At 52.9% G+C, this 16,505-nt stretch overlaps 1 protein-coding gene across 1 annotated transcript in view; it reads left to right on the top strand.

The window, feature by feature from the left end:
• The first annotated feature begins 9,933 nt into the window (after positions 1-9,933).
• Positions 9,934-16,505, top strand: part of MYRF (myelin regulatory factor) — a 105,988-nt gene continuing 99,416 nt past the window's right edge. Inside the window, exon 1 of the mRNA XM_073346947.2 lies at positions 9,934-10,334. Within this exon, the coding sequence (XP_073203048.1) occupies positions 10,289-10,334 (46 nt within the window). The 5' untranslated portion in view covers positions 9,934-10,288. The remainder of the gene's footprint in view (positions 10,335-16,505) is intronic.

Consider the following 16,505-nt stretch of genomic DNA (forward strand, 5'->3'; position numbering starts at 1 on the left):
TTCAATGGGCATTGGATCAGACTCTAAATCCATATGTGCCTAAAATGTTAAACAAACAGGCACACACACTCGCTACATCCCATGGTAACATTAACTCAAGGGACATCCACAGGACCCATCCACACAATTTCATCAACTGCAGCAACCTTAATTGTGCCCCCGGGAAGCGCCACACAAAATATGTCAAGCTATGGTGTGACAGAGTGCAGCACGCAGACAGGCGCGTCTGCACTCTGATCACTCCACTGTTAATTAGTTCCCCTTGAGAAAGCTGATGGGGTGGTAATTAGACAATCAGGCTGGCTGGCTGGCAAGTCTAAGGAGCTCATTACCCCATCAGCCCAAGGCTGATAGGAAGGAAGGAAGTGCGGGAGGGACCTCTGTTCCCCTCGGGTCCTGGGGAGAGGGCCAAAAGTGCTGTTGTAAATAGACTGTTGCACAGAGATTGTTGTAGAAATGGTGGAGGGGGCTTAAAATAACAAGACACGGTGAAGGCACAGCCGCTGGAGTATGTGCCCTTTCTGTGGGGAGACGGCAGAAGGAGCCACGCCCAGTGACATATGGTCTTGCTCAGGGGTGAAAGTAAGATTAAATTCTTGCTGGTACAGAGGCCCGGCCTCGGGCGGAAGGGGCAGGGCTGGGAGTCAGCCTCCCCCAACCAACCCATCCGCGCTACCTGGTCTGCACCGCCCGGGGCTCCAGCGGCGATTTAAAAGGGGCCGGGGCTCCTGGCCACCTCCAAATCACTGGCCCCGGGGCAGCTGCCCCTTTTGCCCTCCCCCCTCTTCCCGCGTCGGCACCCCTGGGGGGGCAAAAGGGGCAATGAGGTTAAAATGCTGCTGCGGCCCATACCGTACCGGCCCGTACCGGCCCATACTGGCCCACTTTCCCCCCTGGTCTTGCTTCTTTCAACCCAACAGCTCTATTCCCCAAACACCCAAGTAGCGATATTAAAAGGGGGAACTCTGCTCTACACTCGGCATGCTAATTTATAAGCACAACACTTTTCTTTCTCCAGTTCTGTGTCAGCAACGCAACGGACCCATCCCATAACAAGTAATGAGCTGTGGCCATGGGGTCACAATAACCAGTACTGACATAGTAGCAATGCCCTCGCTCCCAATTCCCAGACAGGGTTACAATGACCCTCACTCCTTCTTCACCAGCAGGTAAAAGGAGATTCCAGGGATCTATAGTATCTATTTACATCCCCACAGCTTGGCTTAGTGACTCCAGCTCCTCTGGCCCCATTGACCCCTTTCAGCTGGAAATAGACATGGGCATATCCATAGGCTGCTGTTATAGGCTGGTGTGCCCCACCTTGGTGAAGGTGACATCAACAGCCTTGTACCTGAAGGAATCCCCTTTAGCCACTCTACAGGGAATGAGGACCCTGCCCTGGTTTGGTGATGAGACAGCAAGAGGAAACAGGTCCGAGGGCTCTGAGGCTCTGGCTCTGTCGGAAAGGCCTGGCCGTTCCCTGGGATTTGTAGGGGGTGTTTAATTATTTTTTTGCTGTAATTCTGGACTTTGAGATTTAGTGCTGAAGGGAGCAGCACCCACACCTTGGGTGAGTAATCCCCCTCCCTCCTCCTGGCTTGCACTCAGAATCAATGTACCTGACATAGAGGGAGCAGTGTTTACGGACAGCAGGACCTAGAGGAAATGAGGAAGGGAGTTTGTGTGTGAGGGAGGGAGAAGGATGATGGAGGAAGACACAGCTTGCAAGAGAGAAAATGATGGAGGAAAGCAGCAGAAGGGAGAAAAAGAGCAAACAGCATACCATGAAGGGGACTCTGGAGAAAAGCAAAGAGAGGCACCGGCTGGGGTGACCCTAAGGTCTGATCCCATGATTAGACCCTCACAGGGTTTACTTTTTAGGTTACAGTGGTGGGTTAAAGCAGCACTGCTTAATTTCACAAGGTTAAAAATCTCTCCAAGAGCTCATTTGTTAATTACACAATAACCCCTATGTAATGGCAAGTCCTGGCTTGTTCTGGAAGTGACTCTTCTCCCTCCTTTCCACAGCGGCTAAAACTGGGCTCATTCCTCACCCTCTTCAGGATCCTGTGCACGACACATCTCTTACCCTTAATCAGATCCAGAGAGAGTGAGCAGCAGCAGTTCCTCTTCAGGCCAGGGATCATGATAAGGCCTCTGGGCAATGCTGGAATTCACTCAAGTAGAAGAAGGTGAGCAAGGGAATGAGGGTTTTGCCTGTTTCAGGAAATGGGGAGAGAAGAGTGAATGTGGGTAAAAAACTGAGTGAGACTGAAGTTGGCACTCGACTGGGACTAAGTCTGAGGAATTAAAACTAGGTCCACTTTCTGGGTGAAGTTGGGAAGTCACTGCATCTATCCTTTGCCTCAGTACCCCAAGTGTAAATTGGGGGATAATACTTCCCTATCTTAAGGACAAACTCCATTAGTGACTGTGAGGTGCCCCTGATGCTGTGGTGATGAGGATCATATAATACACTGATAAACAGAACCTAGCAGGTGCTCAGATACCATGGCGATAAGCTCTGTACAAATACCTGGCAAGGTTGATACTATTGCCCAAAGTCACCAAATTATTCCATAAATTATTTCTAAGTCACTGGCCTGGTAGTTCTTATAACAACTCTGTAGAGCAGACACCAGAAACCAGCATGTGTTTATCCTGCATCTCCAGGGTACAGGCTGAATGTATGCTCAGAAGTTACTATGTAGGAGGACACTTAGCCAGTTGTTAATAGTTACTCTCTGTTACAGTTTAGGTAGTTAACAGGATACTCTCAAAGGGCCTTTCTTCATTCTTAAAATCTCCTCTCCTCTCTGTTTCTAGTCAGCAGGGTAGCGCACGACTGCTCTGTGGCACATGCCTGTGTACTGTGCTAGGGGTACAGGGCTCTGCACACTGTTATTGGAAATGTGTGCATGGGGCTGAGCCGTGCACACTGTCAGGCTGCAGCGTTTCTCGTGGGGACTGAGCCGTGCACACTGCTGGGCTGCAGCGTTTCTCGTGTAGGCTGAGCCGTGCACAGAGCTGGGCTGCAGCGTTTCTCGTGGGGACTGAGCCGTGCACACACTCGGGCTGCAGCGTTTCTCGTGGGGACTGAGCCGTGCACAGAGCTGGGCTGTAATGTTTCTCGTGGGGGCTGAGCAGTGCACACCCTCGGGCTGCAGCGTTTCTCGTGGGGACTGAGCTGTGCACACACTTGGGCTGCAGCGTTTCTCGTGGGGACTGAGCCGTGCACACACTCGGGCTGTAATGTTTCTCGTGGGGGCTGAGCAGTGCACACCCTCGGGCTGCAGCGTTTCTCGTGGGGACTGAGCCGTGCGCACACTCGGGCTGCAGCGTTTCTCGTGGGGACTGAGCCGTGCGCACACTCGGGATGCAGCGTTTCTCGTGGGGACTGAGCCGTGCGCACACTCGGGCTGCAGCGTTTCTCGTGGGGACTGAGCCGTGCACACACTCGGGCTGCAGCGTTTCTCGTGGGGACTGAGCCGTGCACACCCTCGGGCTGCAGCGTTTCTCGTGGGGACTGAGCCGTGCACACCCTCGGGCTGCAGCGTTTCTCGTGGGGACTGAGCCGTGCACACCCTCGGGCTGCAGCGTTTCTCGTGGGGACTGAGCCGTGCACACCCTCGGGCTGCAGCGTTTCTCGTGGGGACTGAGCCGTGCACACTGCTGGGCTGCAGCGTTTCTCGTGTAGGCTGAGCCGTGCACAGAGCTGGGCTGCAGCGTTTCTCGTGGGGACTGAGCCGTGCACACACTCGGGCTGCAGCGTTTCTCGTGGGGACTGAGCCGTGCACAGAGCTGGGCTGTAATGTTTCTCGTGGGGGCTGAGCAGTGCACACCCTCGGGCTGCAGCGTTTCTCGTGGGGACTGAGCTGTGCACACACTTGGGCTGCAGCGTTTCTCGTGGGGACTGAGCCGTGCACACACTCGGGCTGTAATGTTTCTCGTGGGGGCTGAGCAGTGCACACCCTCGGGCTGCAGCGTTTCTCGTGGGGACTGAGCCGTGCGCACACTCGGGCTGCAGCGTTTCTCGTGGGGACTGAGCCGTGCGCACACTCGGGATGCAGCGTTTCTCGTGGGGACTGAGCCGTGCGCACACTCGGGCTGCAGCGTTTCTCGTGGGGACTGAGCCGTGCGCACACTCGGGCTGCAGCGTTTCTCGTGGGGACTGAGCCGTGCACACCCTCGGGCTGCAGCGTTTCTCGTGGGGACTGAGCCGTGCACACCCTCGGGCTGCAGCGTTTCTCGTGGGGACTGAGCCGTGCACACCCTCGGGCTGCAGCGTTTCTCGTGGGGACTGAGCCGTGCACACCCTCGGGCTGCAGCGTTTCTCGTGGGGACTGAGCCGTGCACACACTCGGGCTGCAGCGTTTCTCGTGGGGACTGAGCCGTGCACACACTCGGGCTGCAGCGTTTCTCGTGGGGACTGAGCCGTGCACAGAGCTGGGCTGTAATGTTTCTCGTGGGGGCTGAGCAGTGCACACCCTCGGGCTGCAGCGTTTCTCGTGGGGACTGAGCTGTGCACACACTTGGGCTGCAGCGTTTCTCGTGGGGACTGAGCCGTGCACACACTCAGGCTGTAATGTTTCTCGTGGGGGCTGAGCAGTGCACACACTCGGGCTGCAGCGTTTCTCGTGGGGACTGAGCCGTGCGCACACTCGGGCTGCAGCGTTTCTTGTGGGGACTGAGCCGTGCACACACTCGGGCTGCAGCGTTTCTCGTGGGGACTGAGCCGTGCACACACTCGGGCTGCAGCGTTTCTCGTGGGGACTGAGCCGTGCACACACTCGGGCTGCAGCGTTTCTCGTGGGGACTGAGCCGTGCACACACTCGGGCTGCAGCGTTTCTCGTGTAGGCTGAGCCGTGCACAGAGCTGGGCTGTAATGTTTCTCGTGGGGGCTGAGCAGTGCACACCCTCGGGCTGCAGCGTTTCTCGTGGGGACTGAGCCGTGCGCACACTCGGGCTGCAGCGTTTCTCGTGGGGACTGAGCCGTGCGCACACTCGGGATGCAGCGTTTCTCGTGGGGACTGAGCCGTGCGCACACTCGGGCTGCAGCGTTTCTCGTGGGGACTGAGCCGTGCGCACCCTCGGGCTGCAGCGTTTCTCGTGGGGACTGAGCTGTGCACACACTCGGGCTGCAGCATTTCTCGTGTAGGCTGAGCCATGCACAGAGCTGGGCTGTAATGTTTCTCGTGGGGACTGAGCTGTGCACACACTCGGGCTGCAGCATTTCTCGTGTAGGCTGAGCCATGCACAGAGCTGGGCTGTAATGTTTCTCGTGGGGGCTGAGCAGTGCACTCCCTCGGGCTGTAGCATTTCTCATGGGGACTGAGCCGTGCAGACTGCCAGGATGTAGAGGTTCTTGTGGGGGCTGAGCAGTGCACAAAGCTGGGCTGTAGCGTTTCTCGTGAGGGCTGAGTGTGCACACCCTCGGGCTGTAGCATTTCTCGTGGGGGCTACGCAGTGTATACCCTCTGATTGTAACATTTCTCATGGGGCTGAGCAGTGCACGCTGCCGGGCTGTAGCGTTTCTCGTGGGGGCTATGCAGTGCACAACGCCAGGATGTAGCGTTTCTTGTGGGGGCTGATCAGTGCACAATGCAGGGCTGTAGGGTTTCTCATCGTGGCTAGGATGGAGGCTCTTTATTTTCCATTTAAAACAAATTACACTGAGGCATTTGCATTTGGGGAAGTGTGGGGGTGAATCCCATTGAAAGAATTACACAGTCTGCAAACAGAAGGGTATAAAACCCAAGGTAGATCAATACTATTGCCAACCTGCCCTAAAATCTCTTCAGTATCTTCCGACAGTTTTAAACTGCTCCCTGACAGATTGTCACAACCGACAGGAGCTCGTTCTCCTTCCGGCTGGGGCTGTTTACAGGGTCTCTTCACTGCTTGACCGTCACTAGCAAAGTGACCCACAATAACCTTGATCTCCTGATGTAGCTTTGTCACACTTAGTTAACTGAAGCCAAGACTACAGACCCTCCTGCAAATTGTCTCCTGCCTCCCAGTTCTTCACAGGAGAGTCAGTGGGCTCCGGGGAGCTCCTGTAATTTCCCAAGCCCTGGCTGACCCCCACACTGGAATTGCAGCCAGCTAGCACGATCACCTAACATATTTTCTCCCAAATGTTCTCCCCTCTTTCCTGCCTGTTAGTCTCCTGGTCCTACATGGCAATCTATGTCGCTCCTTTCCTAGCATTCGCAGTGACGAGGGAAACTGAATTGCCCTCTTTGCCAAGTTTGGGGGTCTTGCAGGAAGACCTGTGGTCAGGAGGAAGAGCTGTGTGCGGGAGATTAAGCTAAAGATTTAATTAACTGAATTTTTGGTGCAAGGACTGTGCAGGATAGGAGTGAGGCTTGCGAGTGGTCAGTGCCCAGCATTGGCCTAGCTGTGCTTCCGTTGAAGTAAATCGTCTAATGAGCCACTGGTTTCAATGGGGGGCACAGTGGAGGCAATGTCCATTAACAGCATGTGGAGTTAATGGCCAATGCAGAGCTCTCTGGAAAATCCCACCCTAAATCTATGTCTGTCCTCTAGAGAGGGGACTTCTTTTAGGACAGGGGGTGGATCGTCAGCTGGTGGAAATCAGCATTGTCTCTTTGATTTCAGTGCAGCTACGCTGATTTCCATCAGCTGAGGATCTGGCCTAGAGTTTGGGTCCCTTGGCAGAGCGGTAAGGGAGGGAGTGAAGCCCAGATCTAGGTGAATAAGAATGTAACAATGGCCATACTGGGTCAGATCAATGGTGCATCTAACCCAGCATCCTGTCCTCGGACAGTGGCCAGTGCCAGGTGCTTTGGCGGGAATGAACAGAACAGGGCAATTATTGAGTGATCCATCCCCTATCGTCCACTCCCAGCTTCTGGCAGTCAGAGGCTAGGGACACCCAGAGCACGGGGTTGCATCCCTGACCATCTTGGCTAATAGCCACTGATGGACCTGTCCTCCATGAATTTATCTAATTCTTTTTTGAACCCTGTTGCAGTTTTGGGCTTCACAACATGCCCTGGGAATGAGCTCCATGGGCTGACTGTGCGTTCTGTGAAGAAGCACTTCCTTTTGTTTGTTTTAAACCTGCTGCCTGTTAATTTCATTGGGTGACCCCTGGTTCTTGTGTTATGAGAAGGAGTAAATAACACTTTCACTTTCTCCACACCCCTCATGGTTTTATAGCCCTCTCTCATCTCCCCCCTTAGTCGTCTCTTTTCCAAGCTGAACAGTCCCAGCCTTTCAATCTCTCCTCATGTGGAAGCTGTTCCAAACCCATCATCGTTTTTGTTGTCCTTCTCTGTAGCGTTCCCAACTCTAATATGTCTTTTTTGAGATGGGGCGACCAGATCTGCACACAGTATTCCAGGTGTGGGTGCACCATGGATTTATATAGAGGCAATATGATATTTTCTGTCTTATTATCTATCCCTTTCCTAATGATTGCTAACCTTCTGTTCGCTTTTTTGACTGCTGCTGCACACTGAGCAGATGTTTTCAGAGACCTATCCACAATACAGACATCAAGGGGCAGATTTTCAAAAGCACAAGTCCTGCCCCATTGAATGACTGCCTTTCAACATCTCCGTTCTCTTCTCATCCGGGAGCCCCATAGTAAAGTGAAGTGCAGGATCTGAATGAACAGGGACCTGCAGGGCAGAAACGGGGTTCCACCGGCAGGACAGGGAGCTGGTGGGGGTAAAGTCCTCCTCAGCCCCCTTTTCCCCATGACACATTGTCCCAATGCTTAACACGATCATGGAAGTTTCTAAAAAACAAGAACAAATCAGCCAACCCACCCACAAACAGAAGAATAAGGGAGAGAAAAGTAACTGAAATAGCAGAGAAGCACGTGAGGCACTTGCTTCTGAAGGGCCAGATCCAGCCACCTGCACTCACACCGAGTAGCAACTTAGTCTGCACGCAGCTGTGCTACATGAGAAGTATGTAGCTACTCTTTGTGAGTAAGGGTGGCTGGATCTGGCCTTAAACTATCAAACAACAGCCCAAATCTCCAAGCAGAAACAGAGGGAAATAAATACATTTATTAGAATTGGTCCTGGCCAATCAAGAGCTTATTCTGTGTATCATGAGGTTCAGGGGTGTCTAATTCCAAGGCTCTGGTTCAAAGTCCATCACTGCATGTGGGGAACCCTTCATTACATCCAGATCCAGCTTTGGGGGAGTATTTGGAGCTGGGTTTTGATTCAGGCCTGTGGCTAACATCAGCCTCCGCAGAGAAACGTTTTGCTTCCTCCCCGGGTGCATGCAGCTTGTGTCTGTGGGCAGGGGGAGTATGTGTGTGGGGAGGGGGGATGGGATATAATGGAGAATAACAATTGTCTTAATGGAAAGAGAGAGAGAGAGGGGGAAAAGGCTGTTGAGCTCTTGCTTTCCAACCCCAAAAGAATAGACCTATTACTATCCCCAAACCTCAGCCCCCTCCCCGCTCCCCAGAGAAGAATTGGTCACTGCACAGCTGTGTGAGAGAGAAAAATATATTTATATATATAAGAGAATCTGCCCTTCTGAATTGGTTTGTGGGGATGGACAAAACCTCATTGTGTGCTTTATCTGCCCAGAAGATAATGGGCCCACAGTCTTCTGCTGGCAGGGGCTCTGCCTTTGGTTAACTGTGGTCAGATAACTGTAACTTCATTTAGCAACTGTAACTGCTATGTTTTTTTGAGGCATTATTATTGATTGTGGACACATCTGGGGAAGAAAACCCAAATTGCCCCCCCCCCCCCCCCCCCCGTGGAAAGAAAGAAAGATGACCAGTTTTAAGAATGAGGATTGGACCCATGGGCTTGTGAGGAGGTCTCAAACAGTTTGTTTTTGGCCTCTTGCTGTTACATTTCAGTTGTGATTGGCAAAAATAATGATCATGTTAATGAGGCTCTTGTCTGTAAAGGGGGCGTCTAGGAACGATTGTGTCTTTCTTTCTTTCTGGGTCTTCTTCCTAGGGCTGGGAGCTGAGTGCTCAGAACCTAAGTGGAGTGGCAGGACACTCACGCTTTCTCTCATGACACTGATGGTGATGGAGGGGTAAGTAGTTTGTGTGGAACACGCAGAGGGCATTTCTGAAAGTGAGAAATCGGTTAGTAGTGTCTCACCTCGGGAGGTGAAACTGGGCAATAAGGCCAAAGGTCTGACTGGGCTTTCTCAGATCTCTTTGTGAACTAGCTCATGTTCTCGTCCCAAAACACACGCTTTGGGGTTATTTTTCAGCAGGGCTGGCAGTCTAGCTCCTGTCAGCGAATCAATGCAGTCCAGACTCCCTCATACAGCCTACAGAGTGGGCAGGCTACTGTTTGTGGGTGACTCTACAAAGCCCTGTGTTCAGTCCAAACCCCCAAACAACTCTACAGTAAGGAGACAGTGTGGGCAAGCTGGTGTTTGTGAATGACCTTACATTAACAAAGCACCGTGTGCAGCCCCTCCCCTACCACTGTTCCTGACCTTAACAAAGCAGTGGGCTTAGCTCAGCCCGACAAAGGGCAAGGCCAGTAACAAACCAGCGCTTGTGACTGACCTTATTAAAAAACAAACAAGTTTATGCAAGCCACCCTACAATAACAAACGGTGGGGGAGGGGTGTTGTTATCCAGAGTCCCTGGGGGTGTGCGGACCTCCCAGAGCTATCCTACAGTAACAACAACCCTCCCTGGCGGGGAAGGGGGGAATGAGGGTCCCAGCCCCCGTGGGGGAGCAGGAATGACAGGCGCTGTGCAGGCTTAGGGGGCAGGAGCGTGGGGGGAGGAAGGTGAGCGCGGCTGCCCCCGGCAAGGCGGCGGGACAGTCCCAGGGCCATGGAGGGAGCGGCCCCCGGCTCCCCCGGCGGGGTGCTTGCATTGCCCGCGGCGGCCGGCAGAGGGGCCCGGCCGGGCCGGACCGGGCCGGGAGGCGGAGCGGCGGGGCCGGAGGGAGGAGCCGCGCGGCGGGCAGGGCGCCCGGAGCCAGCCGCCCAAGTTGAGTGTCAGGGCTGCTGCTGTTTCTCGGAGGCCGATGGGCAGCTGCCGGGGCCGGACGGGGCCGACACCCCCCGGGGGGAGCCGCGGCGGCTGCTGAGGGCTCCGCAGAGGGGCGCGCTCGGGGGCGCCGGAGCCGGGTCAGCCGGGGCGCGGGGAGCAGGCGGGAGAGCGGAGCGGGGCACCCGGAGCGCTCAGGGGCCGGTCCCCGCCGGCGCTGCGCGGCCCGAGCCCCCGGGCGTCCCCGCTGCGTGCCCGGGGGGATGCCCCCCTGCGGGCTCGGCCACTAGCCCGGCAGCCCGGTGCATGGCCCAGCTATGGAGGTGGTGGATGAGACGGAGGCTCTGCAGCGCTTCTTCGAAGGTGAGAGACCGCGGTGGGCAGCCCGGGACCCGCGGCCAGAGCGGGGCGCAGACACCCCCCCCCGCATCCCCACTGATCCCACACGTCTGCCCAGGCACCCGAGAACACGACCCACCTCGAGCAGGGACCTGGGTGCAGGCCACCGTCCCCCCCACCCCCCGCCTGTACCCTCAAGCAGGGACCTGGGCACAGAAGTTGGTCGGCGAGACCGGCGCCCATCCCCAGCCCTCGCACCCCTAGCGGGGAGCTGAGCCTCGGTGGCCACCCTCGTGACTGGGCACCTGCCTCACCGCAGAGGGAGGAAGTTGAACACAAGCCCCCCACACCCAGACTGGGGTTTAGGCATGGGCTCTGCCCGTCGCCCCGTGAGCACAGCTCACCACGGGGACAAGGCCATCAAGCTGCCGCCTCCTTACCGCTGAACAGGGCCATGCCAGTCCCAGCACTGCCAAGTCAGGGACACGGGCGCCCAGCAGACACATGCCACCACCGTAGTCTTCACTGTCACACGGAGCCCAGCACCAGGCCAGCCTCTATAGTCACCTCCAGACCAAAGGCCTCCAGACTAGTCCCCTGAGCCATGGATGTCAGGCTCCTTGACTGAGGACCTCAGCACATCTCCATCACCCCATGGCTTGCAGTATAGATCCCCCTGCTCCCAGACCAAGGACATCAGCACAGGTTCCCTCCCCTGCTCCCTCTGTCCCCTTGGAAAGGGACTCCTTACAGAACTCTTCCTGCTTTGCTGCAACTGTCCCTCTGATTGATAATACCTACAATAATATTCTGGGCTGGGGCCTAAATCACCATTTTAATTAGCTTCCGTAGGCTGGCGCTGCACAATCAGAGACACAGATTCCCCGCAATCCACAGAAGACCTTGGCTCCTATTCTCCTTTTAACGCCAATGTGAATCAGGAGTGACTCCGTTGAGGCCAGAGGAGCTATGGTGGTGTAATGTTGGTACAAGAGGAGAATCAGGCCCCTTTTGCTGGGTTCTGGACAAAGATGAAGGGTAGAACGTGACCATTTAGTAATAACTGAATAGTGAGTAAAGTTAAACTGTTGCATTAAGAATCACTCAGTTGAATGAAGGTTATGGAGCGGTTGGGGCCCTGCCACCATTTCTGACCTTTGTTTTAATTCATCTTTCCTCTCACTGTTTCTCCTCACTGCCTTGTCTTTGTGCACCTCTCTTTGCTCTGTCTCTCTGCATTTCATTTTTTGTCAGTTCTTGTTCTCTCTCCTCTTTCCCTCTTTCTCTTTCCCTTCGTTAGTTGTCCCGAGTCTCCCCAAGAGCCCCCTTCCTGTGCTCTCTGCTAACTTGCTTTCCTAGGGGAAGGACGGCAGCAGTGGGAAACTGACTAACGTTTCAGGTGTGCATGTGCAGAATATCTGCACTTTGCATTCAGCTCATTGCACAAAGAGCCTGTGGCAAAGGGAAAATATGGAGGATCATCTTAGCCAGTTTCTCTTTTTATAGCAGGTCCTGGGAGCTTTTGTTGCTGGTGACGATATAATCGCCAATTGACTTGAGGGCTGGATTAATCGATTGATCAAGCCCAGAGTTTGGCCCCTCTCCTGCTGGTATTTTTGTTGAGATTCACTCGCTCTGTGTTTGGGGAGTGCAGCTTGCTGATACTGTATTCACGGAGAACAAGGGGATGGGGATTGTATGAGGAAATGATGATGAGCTTGTTTGCCATGGAAGCTGCCCAGATCGTAGGGAAATGAATACATGGTCAATGGAAGGTGCTTTATCTAATGGTTTGGACTATGGCTGCTTCTCTTTCTGTTCCTTCTCCTGTTCTGGTTTCTGTGAAATCTTTCCCTTTGTTGTCTTTATAGCTCCTCTCTCTCTTTTCCTCAAAAGGAAAAGATTCTCTTGCTTTTCTAGTCATGATCCTGAGTCCCATGTGGAACAGGATTAACCAGGCAGGAAGCCTTGCTTTAGAGGCTCTTACATGCACCAAACTGCGTCCTAGTCAGCCTTTGTTTTCAGTTGGGGTCCAGTTGGACATAGTTCCTGGTGGCCCCACTCCCAGTCCAGCCGCATCCTCAACCCGCTGAACACCAGTCTCCTAGCTTCTAAGCTCCATCACCCCCCACCCTTGGCTGTCCCACTCGTGCTGTGTGATATTTAGAAGTAGTGAACTTTGGTTGCCTTTCTCTCATTGTCACTTTCAGGGGGGTGTTTTATATTTCACAGGGTTTCGAGAGCCATCTGATTGATTTATTTTTGGTGAACCCTAAAAATCTCTTGCCCCTGCCTTCCCCTGTGAAAATGGAAAGTGAAGAAAACCGGGGCTGCGGGACACTTCTTTCACATCTGCAAGTTGCTCAATTGTGTAACTTTTTTATTTTAGCTCTTAGTTTGCACTGCAGCCTGCAGCATGGCAGTTTGTTTCCCATGGGCAGCTCATCCTGTTCTGTTGTGTTAATCCATGTCTGTTACACTGTGGTAGGTGAGGATGAGAGGGGAATGGAGGAGTAAGCTTTAGCACAAAGGATCACCGCCCATGGAAAGAGGTGATGAGGAGATTCTTTTCTCTCTCTCTCATACATGCCAGCTATCCAGGGTGTTCTGAAGGAGTGAACGGTGAAACTGATCATCAGCTATTAGGAGTTAAAGGTTGGTGCCTATCTTGCTAGACTTCCAGCAAGGAGTCAGATTTAACTTGGGATCTCAGTGTCCTGAGAGATCAGTGATCTCCAGACGGGTAGTATACAGGTGAACAAACATACCTTGTTTCTTCTCGGCATGCTAGACGTGTATTCATTTACAAGGATAAACTCTGTTTGTAGGACTGATTCATATCCACACAATTAACTTCTTTAAACTGAGTATCCCTGTTGCTTCCCATGGAAAGCTGCACGTTTGAATCAAGACTTCCCCTCATAGAGTGAATTCCTTTTTCTTTCTCCATAGCACCCTCTGAGTAAGTGGAGATTTCACAGTAACAGGAATTTCTTTCTGCACATTGCAACATGCTGAAATAATTCGAGGAGTCCATTCTACTTCACTATAAACTGAGTCTCACCAGATCCGAGTCTGCTGTTAGCACTTCCACCATATTTATGAATAATCTTTTAGCACTTGATATTTTCGAAGTGCTGTACAAGGGTTAACTAATTAATCCTTGCAACCTTTTGGGAAGCAGGTAGGATTAAAACCCATGAGATCCTAACCCCTAGCCTCATATTCAGTCTGCTCGACATAGAATCATAGAACTGGAAGGGACCTCGGGAGGTCAGCTAGTCCAGTTCCCTGCACATTGCTGCCTCTGATATTTACACATCTAGTCATAGCAAAATCCTTCTGTAGAGAACTGTTGAAATCTTCTATGGGGAAAGGGTTATTTTTCCATGTTTAAACTGGTGTTGATACGGCATTCGGAATAGAAGCTTTTCCTGGGATCACAGCATCATCATTAAGTTTGCATTTTGCCTAAGCAGCCATTCCCTTGTGTGTGAACATCCCTTAGATCCCCGGCTTTGGGCCCGGCTGGTGAGGTGTGAGCTTGATTCTGGTTCCCCTTGGGTCTGAAAATCTAAGGAGCTGGGACTTTATTTCAAAGACATTTCCTGGTTTCAGTCAGACTGGAGTTACCCATCTCTCTCCCATAGGAGTTTGCTGCTTTGGCACGGAGCTTGGAGGTATGGGAAGACAAAGGAGATAAAGAGAGAATGGAAATGTTTGGGACGTTGCTCTGAGATTTGGGAGGTATGAGGAGATTTTGGATTGAATGAGGCTTTGAAGGCATCTAGAGGAGGTTTGGGTGCAGGCTTTGCTGATGAAAGGAAGATGCTGGGGTTGGTGGTGTATGCTCTGAGGGTTCTCTGGACAGGCGTTTCCCTATCCTTAGTCCAAAAGAACCTAGCTGTTTGGGTCTGACTGTTCCTTAGTTTTTGCTACAGCCCATCACATTACCACCCAGCAGAGTTGCCTGCAGCAGAGGAAATGGAAAGCCTCGCGGCAGAGAGTGGGATGGTGGAGGCTCTGGCGGGGAAGGTAAAGGAATTAAGTTTGGTCTCTGCACAGTGTTCAGTGTTTACCTAGAGCGTTTGTATTTTGTATCAAAGGGAAGGTGGGGAGTATAAAAAGCCTGACCCTTGGCTGGCATCCTGCTAGAAACTCTACCTTCTTCCCTGCCTAACACTCACACGAGGGAACCAGTTACGAAAGAGCTCAGCTATTCGGGATCCCTCTCTCTCTCGCCTAATTTACGAGATAAGAGGTAGTTAAAGAATGTACATCGGGAAAGATGTGCCGAGCGGCTTTAAAAGGAAGAACAAGCAGGACTGGGGGTGGATAGCGTCTTGGCAGCTGTCTGAGGGTTGGCCTGTTAAATCTTTTTGTAGGGTGTTAGTGGGTAAAGTTCCTCTGTGTGTAGCAAGCCTGTGTGTGTGTGTGTGTGTACACAGACTGATTGTGTTTGCTTGCATGCTCACGAGGGCTGCCCTAGCCCTGCTGTTGAATTGTTAATCATTGCCTGAAGGGTCACAGGAATCTCTTAGCTGTGAGTGTGAATGAGTGAGTGTGTATCGTTGTTTATCAACCAGGGAGCGAGTGGATGTTTAGTCAGTGTGTGTGTATTAATGGGACTGAGACAGTGCCCTTCTCTGGTGCCTTCCATCCTGGATCTCAGCTGGCTTTCCAGACATCATTAAAGAACACAGCCCCTCTGCAAGGCAGCTCAGGACTGTCATCCTTGTTTTACAGATGGGGAAACTGAGGCAGAGAGCGTTGAGGTGACTTGCCCAAGGTCAGATGAGGGAAGAGCAGGCAATTGAACCTGGAACTACTGACTCCCATTCTCATCCCTTGGTCTAACCACTCCCTATCCTTTTGTTGGCATGTTGGCATGTCTGCACTATAGCTAATACAGCCGCACAGCTACACCACTGCAGCCATGCTGCTGGAGAGCCATAGTGTAGATGCTTCCCACAGTGACGGAGGGTTTTTTCTGTCACCGTAGATAATCCACCTCTCTGGGTGGCAGTAGCTAGGTCAGCGTGGCCATGTCTACACCGGAGTTAGGCCGGCATAGCTGCGGTGCACAGGGGTGTGAATTTTTCACACCTCCTGAGTGCTGTGTCTGTGTCACCCTAATGTTTCCATGTAGACTGGGTAATGCAGTGGAACAATAAGCAGTCACACAAGGGGTGAGCAAAAATCAGTTGGTCTTTGAAGAAAGATGGAGCAGAATTCCACCCCACCACTGGGTCCCCGGCTGGGGCAAAGCATCCCCACTCAAGTGATTGGAGCTTGGCTGATTTCTGTCTGCTGAGGATCTGGCTCATTGTTAGTGAGCCTATAGGGAGGCCTCTCAAGACAGGCGGTAGTTTCAGGTTCCTGCCCCACCAGGGTGTTGTGAGGGTGTGACTGAGGGGTCCCAAAGGAGCCAGAGAGAAGCTGATTTGAGGACTACAGGGGTGTGAGGGGGCTTATGATGGGACCCAGATGGACAGTTTGGGGGTCTCCTGTGACAGAACTCGCACAAATGGGTTATCATAGTGGGAGCAAAGGGACTTCAGGCCTGGGGCCTCCAGGGTGGAAGCTGGAGGCTGCATGCCTAGACACCAGGCAGGGATGCTGTGTAGGAGGCAGAGGCAATACTGCTGAAGTGTCGTGAACATGGATATAGGCTGAATCCGTGACCCTGTACGTCTGACGCCACAGCCTCAGAGTGCCCCGGCTCTGAAATCCTCCCCACCGCCCTGTGCAAAGGAAAGGTGGCTGTGGGAATGGGAGTGGTGATGCAGAATTTTCCATGGAGAGGGGTGGGGTGGTGCTTGGAGGTGAGACCAGAGCAGGGAGAGGACTGCAGGGAGCTTGCATCTCTGCCGCACCTCTCATCCAGCTGGCTCCCAAAGGACTTTAGTATATTTAGTAGGGGTCATTTCCCACATCACTGAAATGCAGCCACCTCTGGGGTGGAATGTGGCAGCTTTTAGCTCACACAGCAACGTTTCATATGAGTTTGGGACAGGAACTGACCATGATGCTGTATCTAATTAAGAATGTAGGGAGCATTTTGTTGGCAGAACATAATTATTTGAATTGAAATTTGCCCAGAAAACAGGATTAATACCCCTCCTCTTGTGAGGGTCTCTCATGACCATAAGAGATCAGAGCCTCAGTTTGATGTCTCGTTTGGAAGATGGCCCC

Source organism: Lepidochelys kempii, chromosome 6 (genome assembly GCF_965140285.1).
Source record: "Lepidochelys kempii isolate rLepKem1 chromosome 6, rLepKem1.hap1, whole genome shotgun sequence".
NCBI lineage: Eukaryota > Metazoa > Chordata > Testudines > Cheloniidae > Lepidochelys > Lepidochelys kempii.